Source organism: Atta colombica, unplaced genomic scaffold (assembly GCF_001594045.1).
Source record: "Atta colombica isolate Treedump-2 unplaced genomic scaffold, Acol1.0 scaffold9, whole genome shotgun sequence".
NCBI lineage: Eukaryota > Metazoa > Arthropoda > Insecta > Hymenoptera > Formicidae > Atta > Atta colombica.
The window spans coordinates 5,182,502-5,202,529 of record NW_017259583.1 but is presented as its reverse complement, the minus strand read 5'-3'; the positions used below and the strand labels follow the sequence as shown (position 1 = coordinate 5,202,529).

The following is a 20,028-nucleotide window of genomic DNA, read 5'->3' as shown; positions in this document are numbered from 1 at the left end:
AATAAATAGGGTTAAAATGAAGTTAAACAGAAACAACGTCGAGTTCTAGAAGAAAGCAGAGTGGCGCAGTGGAAGCGTGCTGGGCCCATAACCCAGAGGTCCGTGGATCGAAACCACGTTCTGCTAGTGAACTATTGTTTTTGTATTTATATTTTTTATTTACATTCTTTTATTTGCATACCAGCTTTTTATCATATATATTTTTTGTGATTTTTTTATTTATTTACAAAGTATATTATATTAGATTTTCAATAAAAAATAATTATACTATTAAAAAAATGGCAACTTGAAAGATTAATTTTATTATTATTTGTCTCCCTTCAAATAATTCAACTTTTATATGAAACATTTTTTTATACAATTTCAAATTTATCTAGGATATGCAGTTGTTTCTATTAAAATGGAACACCCTGTATTCTTTTATATTTATAAAAAACTATATTTAGTATTTTTGTCTCATTTAACAATTCGTAACCGAGAAATATTCTAAGCATTCATTTTATTGTAAATAATATAAAAAAATTTCGCCCAACGTGGGGCTCGAACCCACGACCCTGAGATTAAGAGTCTCATGCTCTACCGACTGAGCTAGCCGGGCTACTTGATAGCAGTTTCACTTAATAGATATATGAAGGATGTATGAGTAAACTTAATAGATGCATGAGTAAACAATAATAATCAATACTTGAATAATTTCTTATACTATGATATTGAAAGCATAAACGATAACATAAATAATTATAGATAAAAAAACCAGTTAAAATAAAAGACGAAAGTGAAATTGTTGCACAAAATAAATCTTTATTAAAGCTCATTACATCTTAGTAATAAATAGCTCGTTACAATCCTGATAGTAAATATATTATGTACAATCATTTTTTTTATATTAAAATGAACACAAATAAGTACAAATAAGTTTTTAGTGTCGCACTAGTACGGATTTTTATGGCACATGAATATGTTTGTTGTTGTTGATATAATAAATTATACGCGTTTACAACACAATGTCCAATGTAACTTTCTTTGTTTACACTTTCTTTATTAGGGATAGTCGTTTATTGATGGTCCCTATCGGCAGTATGGATGAGCAACCAAACTCTGATTAACTTAATAATTAATTAATATGGATATTGTACATTTTTTATTGTGTAAAGAAAAAAGGATAATAGAGAAAAAAGGATTAGATTAGAAAAAGCGAATTATGCAGTTAGAAATTTTAGTTCGAACAATTCTGCCGATTGATTTATTCAATAATCAATTTATCACGTAATATTCATACTAACTTAGTAAATACGGTTAGAATTATAAATTTTTTATTGTTAGAATTTTATTGTTAAAATTTTTTATTGTTTTGTTACTTTAATCAATGATAAATTTAGTTAGTGATATTTATGTTTCGTAATATGAATTTTATTAATTTTTTTTCTTGTTCCTAATCCTTAGCGATAATTTTTCTTGGAGTTTTTTGTATAATTTTTCAGAATTTCTATTATATGATTTTAGAAAACTTCTTAGATACTTATTCAAATTGAAACATTTCAACTGTTGAGAAAGTCTTAATATTTTCAAGAATTCTTTCTATAAACGAATTTTTTTACATATTCTGTGTTAATTTCTCAATTTTATAATTTCCGAAGAAAACTTATAAAATCTAAGATATTTAAGATATTTAAGATATTAAAATAAAATTATTTATAAGGTTATTTAAAATATAAAAAAAATTCTTAAAAATATTATGAGAATTTCTTTTCATTAGGAATGGAACAAAACATTAAATTATACAGTTAGAAATTGTATTCCAAGCAGTCATTCTGCCAATTAAATTAATCTAATTAAGTTAAGCAAAGTTTGGTTGAAGTTGTTCTGAGTCTATTTTGCATTTTTTCGTCGATACTTTATTGCATTTTTATTGCAATAAAATTTCTGATATGTCCATAATTGTACAGCGTGCGACAAACAGGTACTAACAATCTAAGCAATCTAATGAAATATCTAGAGATCGAGAAGCGTTATCTTATATACAACGTATGATATTATGTAATACGCAATATTACGAGGAGGATTTCGAAGGGTTTAAAGTTATAAGTTATAAATATATATGCGTTTCAAAAAATAAAATAAATATACGTATTTATTAGTTTATAAGCGCTTTCACTGTATGAACACATTGAATGACAACATTAACAATACCAAATTTATCCTCGCTTACTGCAAAGACAACTTTACTTTCAGAACTCCGTTGATTATCAAAATCACTATTGCATCTATTTTCGCGAAACACAAATTAACAGTGACATATTACATCAATACATTATAATTTCTTATTCAATATAATGTAACTATTTGTTATATATAACATTTATATTACATTTATATTATAAGTGGAAAATTATTTTTATTAATTTTATGTAATTAATGTATTAATTTAATGTAATGTTACTACACTATTAGTTCGTGTTTCGTGAATTGTACCGATATATTTAATATTATTGCTTAATAATATCCGAATGTATAATAATTTTCCTAATTCTTCCAATGATGATTGAATCTCAAAAACTATTTCACTCGTTGATAAAACAAAGTCTTTGAGTATCTTAACTCTGATCTTACTTTTGTTCTTATGCCGAACAACTAATACATCCATATCGCGAAGAATAATACAAATGCCAACGTTGAACTCTTTTTCAACTCGATATTATTCGCCATCGAACAGCCCGGTGGACATTCCAGTTCGACAGTCCGATTCTGATAAAGAAGATTTCTCATGATCTTCTTTCCCTCGCACGAATTCTCTACTTTAATGAACTTAATCTTCTGAGTCTCGAGAAATTGCTCTAGATCCATGCGACAGCGCCACTTCAACGGGTTGCCAGCAAACTCAACGATATGTAGATTTGGCATATCCTGAAAATCACTGGTGTAGATGCATTGCAGATCGTTGCCCTCGAGATTTAGATAAACTAGCTTGCGCAGATGGCGGAAAGCGCCCGGTGCGATATAGCGGATTGAATTACCGCGCAGATCCAGTCGTTCGAGACGTTCTATATTGAACCAATTCGCCTCAATCGACGTCAGTGGGTTACCCTGAATGGTGAGTCGTTCCAAAAAGTCCAGACCCCGAAAAGCGCCAGGCGAAATCGTTCTCAGACCGCAATTCCTAATAATCAGCTCATGCAAGTTTCGAAAATTGTAGAGAGCATTGACCGGAAGGACGGGCAAATGACCCTCGTAGAATTCGATGTAAACAGCGTTGTGTGGTATGTTTTTCAGCAATATTAGATTGCCACCTACGCAGCGATATCGTGGTTCCGTAGACTCGGGAATTTTAAAGCAAGAACCTTCCAAAGTCTCGTTGTAGAAACCTATCGAGGGTGGCTCGGTAGTCGTAGTAGTCCCCTGTGATGGGGTGTAAGAAGTTACTGCCGTTGTGGAAGGCGTCGGCAATATGGTAACATAACAGTCATCATTCACATCGAATAGGGAGTCGCGATTATACGGTATCTTGCGGGAGTCCAGGAAACTGGCCAGCTTGGTGCCGCACAAGCAACTCCATGGATTGCCCGATACTTTGAGAGAATACAGATGCGGCATTTTGCGTGCCATATGCTCCACGCCGAGGCAGTTCATGTAATTCTCGGATACATCAAGGATATGCAGCTGCGGCAATATGTCGAAGACCTCGTTGGGAATACGATAGATGTGATTGCGCGAGAGGTCCAGGTATCGAAGATTTGTCAGGCCCTCCAATGCCTCGGATGTCACCGAATTCAACTGATTACTGTGCAGTGATAAGCGTTCCAGACTATACAGATCGATGAAGGCGCGATGCTCGATTGTCTCGATATTGGAATCACGTAATTCTAGCTGGGACAGCCAGCCGTCGAAACGAGCAAATGCTCGCGTTGGAATCGTCTTCAGATTCGAAAGGACGATGCGAATAGCGTGAACTGAATGAGGTAAGACATCCAGCTCGGTGAGCGAAGTGATGCCGCTACAGGTGAAAACCTGCCGCGACATTTGAGTCTTGTCTCGCACGCAAGTACCTCTATGAACCTGCGGTTTCTCTGTGGGAACTTGAGCGCTCGGTCTTATTACAGTGATGTTTCTTTGGCTCAGAGTATCCTCGAAAGTGGTCCAATGCACGTGGCCGTGCATCGTCACCTAAAAAGAGATTAGATATATTTAATAATTTTGATAAATAAAATTCTCATAAATATCTTACAAGATTTTTAAGAATTTATTACATTTAAAATTTATGAAGAAATAATTTTCTGAAAAAATATTATAAATTTTTTTTGAGATGATGAATTTCCTTTAGAAATTATATAAAATTATATAAAAGAATTAGAAATCTTAGAATATTTTAGAATATATAAAGAATTCTGGAAAAGATTTTTAGACTTTCTAAAAATTGTTGCAATTTGTATGAATAATCTAAGAAATTATTTTTAATAATTGTAAAATAAAATAATGAACTATAAAATAAATTATAAAATTATAATATATAAAGATTGTGCGTTTTGCAGGTTTAGCAGCCTAATACTGTATATACCTGATATTGGTATCAGGCTACTCCTCATCCTGATAAAGTGGACTGCAAAGTTCACGAAATATTGGAATCCAAAAATGGATCTGGACACCGGAAAAAACCCGCGAAATGCATAATCTTTATACAGAAAGCATCCATGGAAGCTTCAAGAATATTAAATTATAATATGTACCATATAGAAGTTCTTAAAAAATTCTAAACTTTACATAAAAATTCTAAATAATTATGTGAATTCTAAGAAAAATTTTTAACAGAGGTAGTATTAGAGATTAAACAAATAGTATAATTGTATAATTGTGATTCTCTCAGCATAATTGTGATTCATTTAAATTTTGCTAATCAATCGAGACATAATGCGCAAATACGCAACAAGTGGCTTTAAAAGTCGACTGTATATATCGTCAAGCTTAAATCTATATAATGTTAGTTCCAATATCTGAAGAGCGCATCAAAATAAATCACAATTACATTGAGAGACTAGCTATTTGGTAAATCTTTAATATCACTTTAGTGACATTTTTTTCAGAATTCTTCATATAATTTTTTAGAATTTCTATACAATTTTATAATTTTTAAGAAAATTTCTTAAATTTGATTAAATTAATATAGGAAAATGTTGTTTCCTAAGTAAGTAGCAATGTTGAAAAGTCAATATGAGACAAATCTCAGGAATGCAATCTGAATTTGAGAAAAGTGTTTCGTAAATATGAATCAGCTGCTTTCATACGGAGCTAACACTTCTCGGAATTAAGAATGCTTAAAGGACTATAGAAATATCCAAGTCCAAGGAGCCATCTCGAATTTCCTACTTTACTTCTCATCAGTAAATAAAATTCATTTGATTTATTTTCAGCAAATATTAAGATTTTTCAGAATGAATTTCCGACAATAATTTTTTTATAAAGAAAACAAATACGAAATCGGTTTCAATGAAATTCAAATTTGATTGTCTTAATATTTAATAAAAGTTTCATAAAATAATTAAATGACGCAAATAAATTTATATGGAAATTTTATCTTTAATTTACTAATTAATTTAATAATAATAAGTGAAAATCGAGAAATAAAAAAACCGAGAATTAAGCGAAAGAGGCCATACTCGATCAAAATGGATGTTCCATAATAATATTTTATCTTATAACTTCCAATTAAAAGTATTGTTAACAACAAATTAATAAAACAAATAAAAAAACAAAATAAAATAATAAAAAATAATAACAAAATAAAACGAAATAAAATAAATAACATCAAGTTAATACTGAAAATCAAGCGATCAATCATTGGCCAGTATTAGTATTAATCCTTACAATACAAGGTACAATTTGGTGCCTCATCCAAATATGGGTCACTACAATATATCCGTTTGTTTTTTTCATCTGTTCAAAAAATCTTTAAAAATTCACCAATATATTTTCAATTTTCTAGAATAAATATTGAAACTTTATTTTGGAAAATAATAAAATGTAGTATAATTTATAATCTCTGAAAGACTCAAAGAAACTTGCACGAACAGAAGTCACTAGTGATCCGACCTTGTATCGGTTAAATTTCTACAAGGGTAACATGCTCCTACCATATCTAATCTTACCCTAAGCGCATTGGGATGAACAGATGCTATGATAGGAACATGTTGGAGCATGTTGAAGCATGCAACGCGAACAAATCTAATATTTCATAAAGAGTGCATTTGGTTTTGATACACACACACACACACACACACACACACACACACACACACACACAAACGCACACACACACATACACACACACACACACACACACACAAACGCACACACGCACATACGCACGCACGCATGGGTTGATTCATAAGGTGCAGTCGAGTTGTCGTTATGAATGTTTCGAAGCATTTTTTGATTGGTTGACTAGTAAAAATTCTTTCTTCTGATTGGTCAATCAAATGCTTTGAAGCATTCGTAGCAGCAACTCGATTACAGCTATTAGTCGTGAATCAACTTGAGATTTGAGCTAGATTTGAATCAGTCTTTCATTTGAAAAACACTTCTTAAATCACGATTTAATAAATCTAATTAATTCAAACTTTGATTTAAAAATAATTCGCTTTACATGAAAATCAATTGTGGATTGATCTATGACTATGAATATATGGATCTAAACTTTATTCTATTTTTATCGCTCATTATATTCGAAAGAAAGTAAAATGCAATTTAAAAAAATCTTTATATAATAAATGCGTAAAAGAGCAGCACATAAAAAATAAACTCAAAAAAGAATTTCCTGGTGAAAATAAAAATCGGAGCGTAAATCGAATGTAATGAGAGAATAATAGAAGTAAACGATCAAATTTCTATTAGAAGTTTAATGAAAATTGAAACAATGAAACATAAAGAGACGTTTATTTCCGTTTTTTCAATTTTCGCCTGCTAGAAGCTTCATTTACGCTTCTATTACTCTCCCATTACATTCGATTTATGTTCCGATTTTTATTTTCATCAGGGTTCGTCTTCTCTTTCGAAGCTACATGGAAATATTATCCGAATTGCCTTTATTTTATCTTCATCAAATATTAAAGAAGAATAAAATGATACATGGAGTAACTTAGATAATGTTTCCAAGTGTTTCTAAATATATCTGAGAATAAAAAATTTTGATCTATCTTCAGAAAAATTAAAATCTTTTCTTTCGAATATCGCCACGTCTGCTGCTTACTTGCGGGTGCTGCCATCCGTCGGTCGGTTCAATAACTTCGTTCTCTTCGTAACAACGATCAGCATGAGTGATGTCAAATCCCACGTTATGGTCCATCAGGTATTTCTCCAGATTCCTGCGGCACTCGCAATACCACGGGTTCCCGATGATGTCGAGTCGTTCGAGGTGCCTCAGATGTGTCAGCTCGTCCAACGGCAGGCAACGCAGTCGATTGTACCGCATGTCCAGATGGCGCAAGTTGCCGACGAGTGGGCGCAAAGCACCAGGCTCAATGTGCTCGATGTCGTTGCGCGCGAGCACCAATTGGCGGAGCGCAACGAGATCACTGAACCAATGGGCGGCAACCGCGGGTAGCCGGTTGCCGACGAGCGTGAGCCGTTGCAGCTGATGCAGACCGGCGAACGCGCCCGGCTCGATCGCGCCGATCGAGCAATCGCGCAGATCCAGACTGCGCAGGCTGTTGCCAAAACGGAAGAACGCGTACGCGGGCAAACGATCGATTCCCAGACCCACGATCTGAATCCACGTAGTCCTGTCCGGCAGACGGTCCAATGACGTCAGCGCGCTTATCTGGAAGCGGTGGCCGGAACGTTCCTGCGCGAGAGAACGAGCGAGATAAGATATCTGGAATATCTGGACGCGCGATCGCAATTTCCGATCGCGACAGAGAGGTGAGCGTACCCGCTCGTGCTGGGTGGTAGCAATCATGTAACTTTTTCCCTCTAATACCCGTTTCTGCCAGTTAATTTTAATCTTGATTCAATTAATTCTTCATCTCATTCTAGTCTTAATGCCCAATGTAGTCTAATTTTCAATGTAGTCTAATTTTTATCTTGATTTAATTAACTCTTCATATCTTTCTAATTCTAAGGATTAAAAAAGATGTAGAGTATGTTGAACCGAGATTAAAATTAATCTACATTGATAGGAAGGGGCATAAGTCTATTTCTACTAATGTAATAGATTAACTTTAATCTCGATTTAATTTACATTCTTTTTTAACTAGAAAAAGATAAAAAGTGTGTTAAACCAAGATTAAATCTACATTAATAGAAAGAGGTCTAAGAATTAGAAAAAGATGAACAGCAAGTAGAATCGTGACTAAAGATGATATTGATAGAAACATTTAAATTCTGATCTACAACAACAAGATTTTAGCCTTTTTGATCTAAACTTTAAACGTTAGACAGCGAAGGCTAATTTTTAAAAATACAGTTCTTCTGAATAAGATTTGTTATAATTTATTAATATTTTGTTATATATTTCATTGTGTACTCCTTGTCTCAGAATATAACAATGTTTCAGTGCCTTTATAGTGACTTTTATTCAGTAAGTTAAATTTTATGATTGAGATGAAAGCGAGTTGTTCGCTTAAAACTTAGAGATTATTGCTTAAGATAATGTCGAAAATGTTCTTTGAAAAAATGTCAGTTTAGAAACCTGTTCTTTATTAAAGAATTTTCTGAATTGGTGTATATATTCGGCGCAATAAATCGAAGTAAAATAAATATATAATTTATATATTCTTATTATATCGATATACATTAAAGAATTTAAGAAGATAAACAACACATCTTAGAGTTTACAGCAAAAGACTAAAGGCTTACTACACTTATCGTAGATCGATTTAAACTGATTAAAGGTCAGCGGCACACAAATGCATATTTTCTTGCTGAATTAGTTGCGTTCTAATAAATTACTAGAGCTATACCACATGTACTAGAATTATACAATAATTTCCAGTAATTTCCAGTAATTTACTAAAATACAAGCATGCAAGAAACTATATATCGTGTGCCGTTGAAGAGATAGAAATATGAAAAGTGAAATTTTGTCAATGAAGATAACGGAGAAATTTTTTACTTTTCACATTTTCTAGCTAGGGAGAAAGTTACATGAAAAATTCCATCGTATTCGATTACATATACAGTTCATGTTATCTCCATCGTTTTGTTTTCGATTATCACCGACCACGATAATCAACTGAAACTCGAGTTTTGCTTCTCCTCGTGAATCTCTGAGCGAATTCGTGGACGTGATTATCAACAAAGACTTAATGTGTGTATGTGACGGAACGGAGTTAATCACACTAATTATATCCATTATATCGCGGTGATCTTTGCTTCCTACGCGACTCGTATCGATCGCGCGTCGATTGCATAGCGCGCGCGATTTTTCGTCAATCCCACGGCGAGCCAATCAGGGCAATAGTCTCGAGAGCCACGTGACCCGGCTCGCGCGAACTTCACTTGAGAGTTACGTTCGAGACGATCGAGTTGTCACGTAGGCCGAGACGGACTCCAATGTTTCTACACTTGTGATCTCGTGCATCTAATATACGAAGGAACGCTCGTCGTCGGTTGCTCAAGGATTGCGTGTCGACTGGTAACCGCCCTTAGGGCCGGGCGGAAGGAAACCCAGCGTCTGCGAACAATCGCATCGCGCGAGTCACGTGATTCGTGCGTCCGTCCGCCATATGTCGCGCGCGGTTTTCGTCGGAGCGGACCTATGCACGCGTCGCGTCGTTCAGGTTCGACATCGGACGTTTTTCCGCTTATGTGTCGTGCGCTCGTGTCATTTACATGTCACGCGCGGGTTTTCGCGAGACGACGCCGCGTGTCGTCGCTGGAACTCGGAAGCAGCCGTCGAAGGGAGACAATGGCATCCGAGGGGACGCCGTACAACACGCAAGGATTAGTCGTGGCGCTACTGAGAACGCGATTCCGTACTCCGATAAGGTGAGTTTGTTTGTTTGTGAGTGAGTTTGTATTGAACTATTTTCCCAGTGGGAGGGACGTTGAAGTACAGCAATGGCAATTTCGACGAATTTGAATACTGCAGAATAGGCATGTCCTACTTTAGCTTCGGAGTAGAAAGGCCATCGGCGAAAAAGAATTTAATACGGTAAGATTTTGGAAACTGTAACAATGCGCTCGAAAACACTACTCAAGTTCTCTGAATATTACTTTATCCTTATCATTTTATTCTTATTATCTGGGGCTAAAATTGGACATGCCTGCTGTAGAAAATTAGTTTTATAAAATGATGTAAAATATGTATAAAAAATATGTACGTGAATATTAAATTTATTTTAATAATAATATAAGTTTATTTTAATATCAATCATTCAAATTTACAAATGTAGAGATGTATAATTGAGTGGCTTCACTAGATTGATCGTTATCTAAGAAAGTTAAGATGAGCGTAAGATTTCCTATAGATTGTGCTATATGTAAAAATTTTTATTTTTTATAAACTTGATATTTCTCGAAATTGTTGCGTTTGCGATTAATTTAGAATTTTTTAAATAGTGATTTGCGAGAAATCAATAACTGATCGAAGAAAATGGAAATCGAAATTATATTAATTTATGATAAATGAATTATATATGAAGAATATGAATTTTTGATAGCGTCTTTTCCACGCTACAAATAAATCTGATTATTTCTAATGAAGTATCATCGGTTTATATCCATTTATGATATCTCCCGTTAATATTCGTATTAAATTATATCTAGATATTAATTGCCTGATTTTCCTTCCTGTGTGATAATGTGAAGGAGACTAAAAACACCGAGAGCAACGACATTACACGATCGTTAAACGCGCAATTAAATTCTTAATTGGCTTTCATACGCGAACTAACGTTAACATTAAATTTTGAACTAACGTTAACATTAAATTTTTTTCACAATATGCATTTGATAAGGTTTTTTTAGGCGGTAGAAAATCATAGTAATGAGATACCTGTAAGACATTATGCGATATTATTAGATAGATAATTATGATCGAGGCGTTTCTGCTCCACCTTAAGATCTCGCTTGTACTCCCTGAAACACGATACTATGAAAAAATAATGCAGTTTGACTTGAGCAGTATTGTTTTACTGTCGGTATATCGATACTCAATGTGGTTGCAGCTTATTTCATAAGATCACAAAACGGACAACGTTTAGGAAGCTAATACTTTACTATTACTTCGATGTTTTCATAAAGATCTCAAATTCCTAATATTCAATTCGAATTTATCTGATGACTAATGTTGATTAATTTTAATCTTGGTTTAATTTATTTTTTATCTTTTTCTAATTTTAGGTTCGTTTCTACCGTAAAATACGAAAATGTAAAATTATATAAATTACATTACAGTTTTGGCTATAAGTATAAAGAATCCTCAATTTATTGCATTTTCTTGGAAAATGCGGTAATGAAAGTCTAAAGAAGAATTAACAAATAAAATAATAAAATTGTTATAAAAATAAATATTATTTTTCAATAAAACTGGTTCTAATTTTTGTAAAACTAGGTGAAGATAAATAGTAAATTAAACCGAGATTAAAGATAATTTACATTTGTAAAAAATGAATATGAATTAGAAATATTAATCTTCCATAGCTGTTGACGCCAATAAACTGAAAACTTTCGCAGAACAAAACAAAACGGATTTATATACACAAAAAACATTTATGCCCATTTCTATCAATGTAATTTAATTTTAATCCCGATTTAATTTACTTGTGTCTTTTTCTGATACTCAGATTTAGAAAAGAATATAAAATAAGTTTAGAAATTAAAACTAATCTACAATCTTGATTATAAATACAAAGCACTCTGTGCATAAATTGATGTATACATTCTATCTGTAGCTAACGAAAAATAAATTAAAATCTTGATTTATTGAAAAATAATATATATTGTTCTACTAATTTTATTATTTTGTTAATCTTCCTTTGGAACTTTTATTATCACCTTTTCTAAGAAAATGCAATAAGTGGGCGATATTTTGTACTTATGGCCAAAGCTATATATTAATAAGAATGAACATTAAAATAAATAGGATAAAAATAGCTACGTTACGTCATTATTGAATTATAAATGACTGATTTACCTCGAAATTTTCTATCGATTCGATGGTTATCGTCGGAGGTGGAAGCGGGATTTCAATCTGTGTCATGCACTGCGGATTTCGATGCAGGGTGCAAATCCTCGGTCGAAATCTACATTCAATCTCTTGGATGATCGATCTCTCGCGAAAGAACCTCTCCATTCTCAGGCGGCACTCGCACAACCACGGATTGCCATCAATGCGCACGGTCTTGAGCGCGGTCAGATATGACAGTTCCTCCACCGACAAACAATCGAGGTCATTGTCGCGCAAGTCCAGGGTCTCCAGTCGCGGTAACATGCGAAAAACGTCAGGTTCGACGTGCACCAGGCCGCATCTGAAAGAAAAAACGCGAGATGTACTTCATGTATTGTGCACACTGGAGAAAGAATCTAGATGCATTAATTAGAATTCTGATGGAAAGATAACAAATCAAAGTGTTTTGGTTAAATCTTTTAGAATTGTAATCGAGATAACCAGATGTTCAATTACGATGGCCAAAATTCTGATTGATATGATCAGAGTATGCTGATTCGTTTATTTTCAATCAGAAGTTTTTCTCAGTTTTCAAACTTGGAGATCACAAGAGTTAGAATATACATCATAAGCTAACTCTCGAGATCTTTAACTGGAATAAGCGTAAACATTTCATTACATAAACAACTTCAGTGTTGAATTCATAAATTATACTCAATTTGAGTTATTTTTAATCATTTTTATGTCACTGTTCTTACTCAATATGTCGTTAATTAAAACAATGGAATTAAACAATTTAATTCAAATAAATGTGTTAAATTTGATTATTATAAATATATATGTTAATATAAACATATTGTTTACTTTGAAATTAACTACAGAAAATTAGTTGATTTAAATTATGACACACATGAGAATTAAAAGAATGAGAATTAAATGAGAATTAAACTTAAGGAATTGGGTTATCATTGCTTTTTTGATATCTAACAGTATTTGACAATGAAATAATACAATAATATTCTATTAAATAACATGATAATGTCATTATTTAGTCGTTTAAAATATTTGTATACTTTTGCATTTACTTTGCTATTTCATGTACAGCAACTTTTGTATTCACTAATTTAGTGTAATAATTTAAGTAAATCAAACTCACTATTATCTACATCTTAAAAAATAGAAAATTGCACTTTCATATTTAGCTTCATCGCGGGAAGGAATCCTTATAATTAAGACTCAATATTGGAAATATTTTTTTAGTGGAATTGAAAGTTCTTAAAACTCTTCAAATTTCTAGATCTTTTGAAACGAACTTTTGCCAGGCATTGAGTTTGGCTCTGAGATTTCCGTTAATCGAGTTTAATATCTAATATTTGTATACCAAATGACATTACGATCGCAATGGTGCAACGAATAACTGGGTCATCGACATTACCGAATGTATAACTGCCGGACGCTTTATATAAGCTGCTGCACCATGTGGCCTCAATCTATCGATGCCCTCGAGTTTTATGAATATAGCGATGCTCTGACAATATTGTCGATGACATTTTGCAATCACTAATGTGGCATTGACTGCCACGGATCAAATGAAATAAAAAGATTTTTAATTGATGATAATAATAAAATTAATAATTTCTATGTATAATGATTTTTTTATAACTGTGATGTATTTTCGTAGAACTAACGTTGAACAAACTATAGTTATGTGTATTTTGTTCCCTTGATATTATTCATTTAAATAGCGTTTTTAACCAAAAATTTATCGGAATTTTGTCAAGTTAGATTCATAATTAGACTGTAGACATAATCAGAAAAACAGTACCTGTCTAGAATCAGTCGTCTGATATTCGGCAAGTGGCGGAACCACGCGGACCTCACCGCATGGATCCTCGTGCCATGGAAAATCAGCCATTCGAGTCGATTCAAGCCGCGAAACGCCGCGGGTTCGATCAAATTTACGTAGCAATTGTAAAAAGACAGGCGACGTAAATTCGGGAATCGGTGAAACGCGTCGTCGGGAATCGTGTGGAAGCGCGACACTGAGAATTCAATCCACTCAGTCTCGCCGGACAGTTCGTCGAGATCGCTTAGGTCACCATGGATGCACGCGTAGGCGATCGACCGATCATTGTCGGCAATCGGTGCTAAGCTGCATTTGCCGTGCACTTGGCCAATTAGACCGACCAACGCCCAAAGAAGCAATATCGAATTGACCATCCTTCGTGGTCGTCTAGTCGATGCTAGTGGGTCACCTGGAAAAGGGAAGGCCTTTAATGAAATATCAATGATTATTTTCGAAATTATATTTAGATCTCGATGTATGCTATATAGAATAAATATTTTATAAAATGTCGGTACAAATTGACATTATAAAGTATTAATCAAGATATATACGGAAAAAATGATTTTGTTGAAGTATCAAAAAATGTTTAGCTGGATACAGATCTGAAAGTAATTTTGTTAGACTCAAAATAATTATGGACGCTTAAACATAAGCAATATTGCAAAAACATTTTAGCAATCAACTTCTACATAATTATTTTGTCCAACAAAATTATTTTCAGATCTGTATAGAGTTAAATTTTTAGATATTTTAACAAAACCATTCTAGCGTGTATAAATCAAATATAGCATACTATGCAAGTATGCGTGAATATATAACTTATGCTTTTAGAAATTTTTAAAATTAAAACTTTTATAAACTATTTAATAATATTATAAAATGTAGCTGCTATATTAATTTATTATTGTATTATTGTATTATTTAATTAATTTAATTGAAATATTCAGTATTAATTTATTAATATATTATTTAATTAACTTAATTGAGATATTCAGTATTCAAAACGAGATATGAAGGTTTTCATAACATTGTGCGTAATGGACATCTCCTTAGGCTGGAATCAGACTTACATTGAAGATTGAGATTGAAAATTAAAGATTGAAATTTCATCAATGAGGACAAAGAAACAATTTTTGGCTCCTTTTGTTCTGATTGTCAAACTTCAATCTTTCAATTTTCAATCTTCAATAGTCTGATTCGGGCGTTATCTGGAAATTTATCTAATTGATATTGCGTAATCTCACCCGCTCACTTTTCTGGCGTGGCTCGTTTCAACTCTAGAAACATGCGAAACAGTTTAATACCTTGATATCTAAAATATGTTACAGAATATTAAAGAATTGTTCGAGCGACCGGCGAATAAATTATTGTACTACGGCTTTATTTGCGTATCGCAGTTATGTCAGTTCTGCGATGATCTCATGGTCAGAGAATAAACACGGACCTAAAGTGTTGATGCGTTAAGTGCATGGTTAATGCCAAATTTTCGTTTCGTCGGGATATTGTTGCATTTGCCGCACGCTCGATGTCGTTACAAAGTAATACGACTTTACGATACTCCGAACTCTCCGCCGAAGATATTCTGTCCAACAAGCTTCACGTAACGTCGTTTGCATGGAACAAACTAAAAAGAGTCAAATAGATTTTTTGCATATCTAACGAGCTTAGTCTGCGTAGCAGATGCGATCTCGTACGCGTGACCATAACCATAATAAAGAAATCCAAGGTCGCATTAAGTTTGCTTTTCAACAGATGCGCGCTCAATGCGAGAAATCAGCCCTAATCCTTCTCCCAATTTTAACATTCGTTATTATTATTATTTAGTAGCGTCGGTTTATTTAAATCGTCGCAGTTAAATACAGATTACGAAATACAAGCATTTTGAACAACTTGCAACATGCAATTGTTGGAAAAAGAAACTAACTTAGATGAAATATGAGATTCTATATTAAAAAGTGTTTTTTTTTTTAAAGATTTCTATTTCTATAAATATAAATTAACTTTAATCTCAATTTAATTTATTCTTTATCGGTTTATATTATTCTTTATCTTCTTCTAATTCTTAGAATTAGAAAAAGATAAGTAAATCCGATTAAAGTTCATAAAAGTTACGCGTTTTGCGGGTTATCTCCACAGCTTGATACATCGTTAAATTACTAAATTAAATTACTAAAGTGAGCATTGCAGTTTATTTCATCAAGAAAAGAACTTGATACGAGAGTTAAAATTAATCTATATTGATACATGTTAGGAAAAGTCTGTTGCATTAATTGGAATTTTAATAAATTTTAATAAATTTAATTTGTATAGAAAGGTATAAATTAGACACTTGTAGTGTTAAGTCTATCAAACATTTTAGTTGAGAATAACTACTAGTTATAATTAATTAATAGTTAATATTAATTAATTTAAAAAAAGACAACTTTAAATAACTATTTAAAATTATACGCACTTTCGAAAATGTCAAAATAATAAAAAGGTGAAAAAAACAGGCTAATTAGAGTGAAGCGCTGTAAGCGTTGCGCAATTTTTGTATGTGTAAATTTTTAATTTATTAGGACGTTTCGAGTTATCATAATCTATAAAATTACATTGAGTTGAATCCTTAGCGAGAGAACCCTACCAATTATCACTAGTTATCATTTCATTGTAGATTATTGCTGAAAATAATTCGAACGTAAGTCGAAACGCCCTAATAAATTGAAGATTTATGTATACAAAAATTGTGCAACGCTTCACTCTCATTAGCCGTTTCTTCATCTTTTTATTAATTAATTAATAATTGAAACTCAATTATAATCAAAAATCTGATTCGTATGATCAGAATTGTACTTGTTGATACAATTAAAATATTTTTCTTAATACATATATAGAAATAGACATAATATAAAAGAACTAAAATTAACTAAAGAATAGAAGAACTGATTTTTTTTTTTAGAAAATATCTACTAATCGGGATTTCGAATTTCGAGAATGTTATACGAATTCCACGTATAATCTTGTTGCAATCTCGTCTCGGAGAAACTCACCGCGAAATGGGTGAACACTGCGTAAACAATGTCGTAAACAATGCTTGACTTCACTAGATGGGCACTGCGACGCGTCGCGCGGCACTGACGCTCTGTCAAAAAAGCGGAAGAACCTCGCGATCTCTGTCGTGCCGCCGCTGCCACCCACGGGCTACCTCCGTTTCTGCCAAGAAGAGACGTTGATTTTCCACAGCGCGGCAGAGAAATCCCCACCGCGGTCTCCGGTCAGTCGATCAGTTGCAGCGCGCGCGCTCCTTTAATGGCACTTTTATTTTTCCGACTGAGCGACTACCATCTCGAGCGGTGTCGTTCGCATTTTCTTTAACGACCTCGTGGAAATTTCCAACGTTGTGAAGTGGATCTCCGATCATAATAGAACGAAAATTAATTTCACAGCAAAAAGTGCGAAAAAAATTCGAATGCTTGAGCCCGCTAACTTACAATTAACCGGCTTGTAAAACTGCGTGGAAAAACGTTTCAATTAGGTTTTTGCCCTCGAGCGAAAAATAAAAACTTTTGCGTTGACGTGGAAAATAAGAGCGATAGGCGCTTTAATAATGCATTGGCGATGCAATTTGTTCTCTTCTTGGAAAAAGCGTGAGAAGCATTCTAATAATGTTTCGAGTATAAATCGATATAGAGCATATGAAGAGGAAAAAAAGAAAAATGGCATTCGGAAATGCGTTCTGTCTGGTAGATTGCGATTGGCTTGAATATCGCGTCGAAACGACTGAGCTCGTGAATCAGCCGCTTCCTCATTATATAAGCTCGTAAGGCCAAGGTCGCCCTTGTTCCCTGCGCCGGTAATGGATGCACACCGATTCCTGCTTGCAACGACCTATCTTTAGCACGGCGCGCTCTAGTTTGGCATAAAACTAGACGCGTAATATAGGGTGACGCATAATACGCGATGAGGACGAGTGGGGGTGACTGACAGTAAATTTTTGTTTGCGAGATCCGATGGAAAAGAGAGATATATCGCGTTTGCGTGAACACCTTTCTGTGTATATCCGCGAAATATAAAAAAATATATTCACACTGAATATATTCAGTGTGAATATATTCACACTGAAGAAACTGTAGGAAGAAAACTGTATTTGATATTTATGATAATTGTAAAATAATTATGATTATAAACTTGTTATATAGTTATTACTATTATAATGTTACACTAAGAATAATTCCATTTGGTTGATTCAATTAAACAAATCCTTAATCGATGCAATAAAATAATAAAAAATTTGGTTATTGTAAAATTTTACTTGTTTTATTAGGAACAAGTAAAAATGTTATAATAATCAAACTTTTTACTTCCAAACTAAACCAAGAATTTGTTTACCAAACAAGAGATTAGTTGATTCAACCAAATGAAATTTTCAATGTAGTAGTAATAATAATAATATTTATAGTTCTATAAAAACATATATAGTTGGTTAAAAAATGACTACAAATTATGATTAAATTATGATAATTATGATAAAATTGTAATCATTTTCTTTCTGACAGTGTACAGAGAGTTTAATTTAATCTTTACAAGACGGAAAAGCTATACTATAGTGGCGTTAAAAAATATCATATTTTGAGGCAAGAGAATACAATGATATAATGAATTATTATATATAAATCTTATTGAAGGAAATGCATAAAATTTCGAAAATAGACATTCTTCCTCTAAAGATTATAACTTTATCTTTATAACTTACCTTTGTCAATAATAATGATATACTTCTACAACATCTGCAAAAAACCATTGTTAATTAGTTGAAGAACGTCGGAGAGTCACAATTTTGTCGTCAATAAACGTATATCGTTCTAAAAAATAATTTGATAGAAAAGTTCTGTGAACGATTTAGAAAATCACGATCGGATCTGGATGAAATATTGATTCGCATCGTTAGCTATTTAGCGTCAAATAGCTAACGATGCGAATCAATATTCAACGAACCGTCACGATTAAATCATGACAAATCTTTTTCACAATTCGTCAGCTCGAGCTTGATTCTTACGATCTAACTGTGTCCACACCTTCGGCCTCTTTTTTTCACCCCGTGCAAAAACGCCCGCGCCCTTTCGTGCCCCACCCTGCGCCGTGTTAGCCGTGTACCTACTTGCGTTCCCTGCGTGGCCTATGTGCCTATGGCACCGCGTGATCGGTCCACACCTGCGTCAATCCACTACTACGCCCCGCGAAAATGGTAACGCTCTTCGGGCCGCCAAGGTCTCTCGCGACGCGCTGACGACGACGTCCAGGCCCTCCTCGTCTCTCGGTCGCCTTCTCCTTTTCCTCTTCTTTTTCTTTCTTCTGCATCTGTCTCAATCCCTCTTGAACAACTGCATTTACGACGTACGTATATACGTATATACGCGGTGCACATGCTGGCGTGACGAAATGCATACCGTTTCAAAACGCTCCGCTTGCTGTCTGTCTCCTTTTATCTGGTCTTTTCTACCCTGTCTTCTTCCGTATACGCGAAAAGAACGATTTTGCTTAAATATTAAAAAATTTAAGTAGATACAGGTTTATAAAATAATAATTGTGTTGGACAATCAAAATAATTATGTAAGAAATTTAAGTATAATAAATAATGCTAATAAACAAAAAGTTTTGACATTCTAACAATCAGTTTGAGCGTTCTGCATAATTATTTTAACAGTTCAATAAAATTACTTTCCACTCTTCTCTCACATATATGAAAAGAATGATTTTGTTTAAATATTAAAAAATTTAAATAGACACAGATCTGAAAATAATTTTGTTGGATAATCAAAATAATTATGTAGAAAATTCAAGCATAAACAATGCTAACAATTTTGACATTCTAGCAACCAGTTCTGTATAATTATTTTGACAGTTCAAAATTATTTTCAAATCTGTATCTACCTAAATTTCTCAATATTTTAGCAAAATCGTTCTTTCCGTATACATGTCGATTTTTAATTTTTACACAAATTGTCGATTTCAAAATTTCATGGCAAGTACAAATAAAAATACATAAATCTTCAAACTTTCAGCAAATTCGATCTCTGGTGTAGTGTATATTTTTCTAACGTTTCGA

The 20,028-nt window shown here is 33.2% G+C and overlaps 1 protein-coding gene and 2 non-coding genes across 5 annotated transcripts; 1 reads left to right on the top strand and 2 right to left on the bottom strand.

The window, feature by feature from the left end:
• The first annotated feature begins 54 nt into the window (after nucleotides 1-54).
• Trnam-cau lies at nucleotides 55-126 on the top strand. Its single transcript has one exon. It is a non-coding gene; the product is annotated as a tRNA-Met (tRNA).
• Nucleotides 127-525: 399 nt separating this feature from the next.
• On the bottom strand, nucleotides 526-598 carry Trnak-cuu. Its single transcript has one exon. It is a non-coding gene; the product is annotated as a tRNA-Lys (tRNA).
• A 1,515-nt stretch (nucleotides 599-2,113) lies between these two features.
• On the bottom strand, nucleotides 2,114-19,244 carry LOC108693402 (slit homolog 2 protein-like). Of its 3 annotated transcripts, XM_018202311.1 has the most exons (7): nucleotides 19,081-19,244; nucleotides 18,676-18,709; nucleotides 16,973-17,333; nucleotides 13,923-14,352; nucleotides 12,125-12,458; nucleotides 7,238-7,831; nucleotides 2,114-4,161 (listed from the first exon to the last, which is right to left on the bottom strand). In XM_018202311.1, exons 4-7 carry the CDS (start codon nucleotides 14,315-14,317, stop codon nucleotides 2,632-2,634), a joined length of 2,853 nt encoding a protein of 950 aa, XP_018057800.1. In that variant the 5' UTR covers nucleotides 14,318-14,352; nucleotides 16,973-17,333; nucleotides 18,676-18,709; nucleotides 19,081-19,244; the 3' UTR covers nucleotides 2,114-2,631. The 3 variants fall into 3 exon arrangements, with proteins under 3 accessions (XP_018057800.1, XP_018057801.1, XP_018057802.1); XM_018202312.1 differs by lacking the exons at nucleotides 18,676-18,709; nucleotides 19,081-19,244 and adding an exon at nucleotides 17,414-17,984; XM_018202313.1 differs by lacking the exons at nucleotides 16,973-17,333; nucleotides 18,676-18,709.
• Nucleotides 19,245-20,028: the final 784 nt, after the last annotated feature.

Excerpts from the sequence above, each read along its gene's own strand:
- LOC108693402 (XM_018202311.1), bottom strand. The coding sequence starts at position 14,317 with ATGGTCAATTCGATATTGCTTCTTTGGGCGTTGGTCGGTCTAATTGGC. Across the intron at positions 12,459-13,922 it reads AGACGACTGATTCTAGACAG|ATGCGGCCTGGTGCACGTCG; the intron begins GTACTGTTTTTC and ends TTTTTCTTTCAG. Across the intron at positions 4,162-7,237 it reads ACGGATGGCAGCACCCGCAA|GTGACGATGCACGGCCACGT; the intron begins GTAAGCAGCAGA and ends ATCTCTTTTTAG.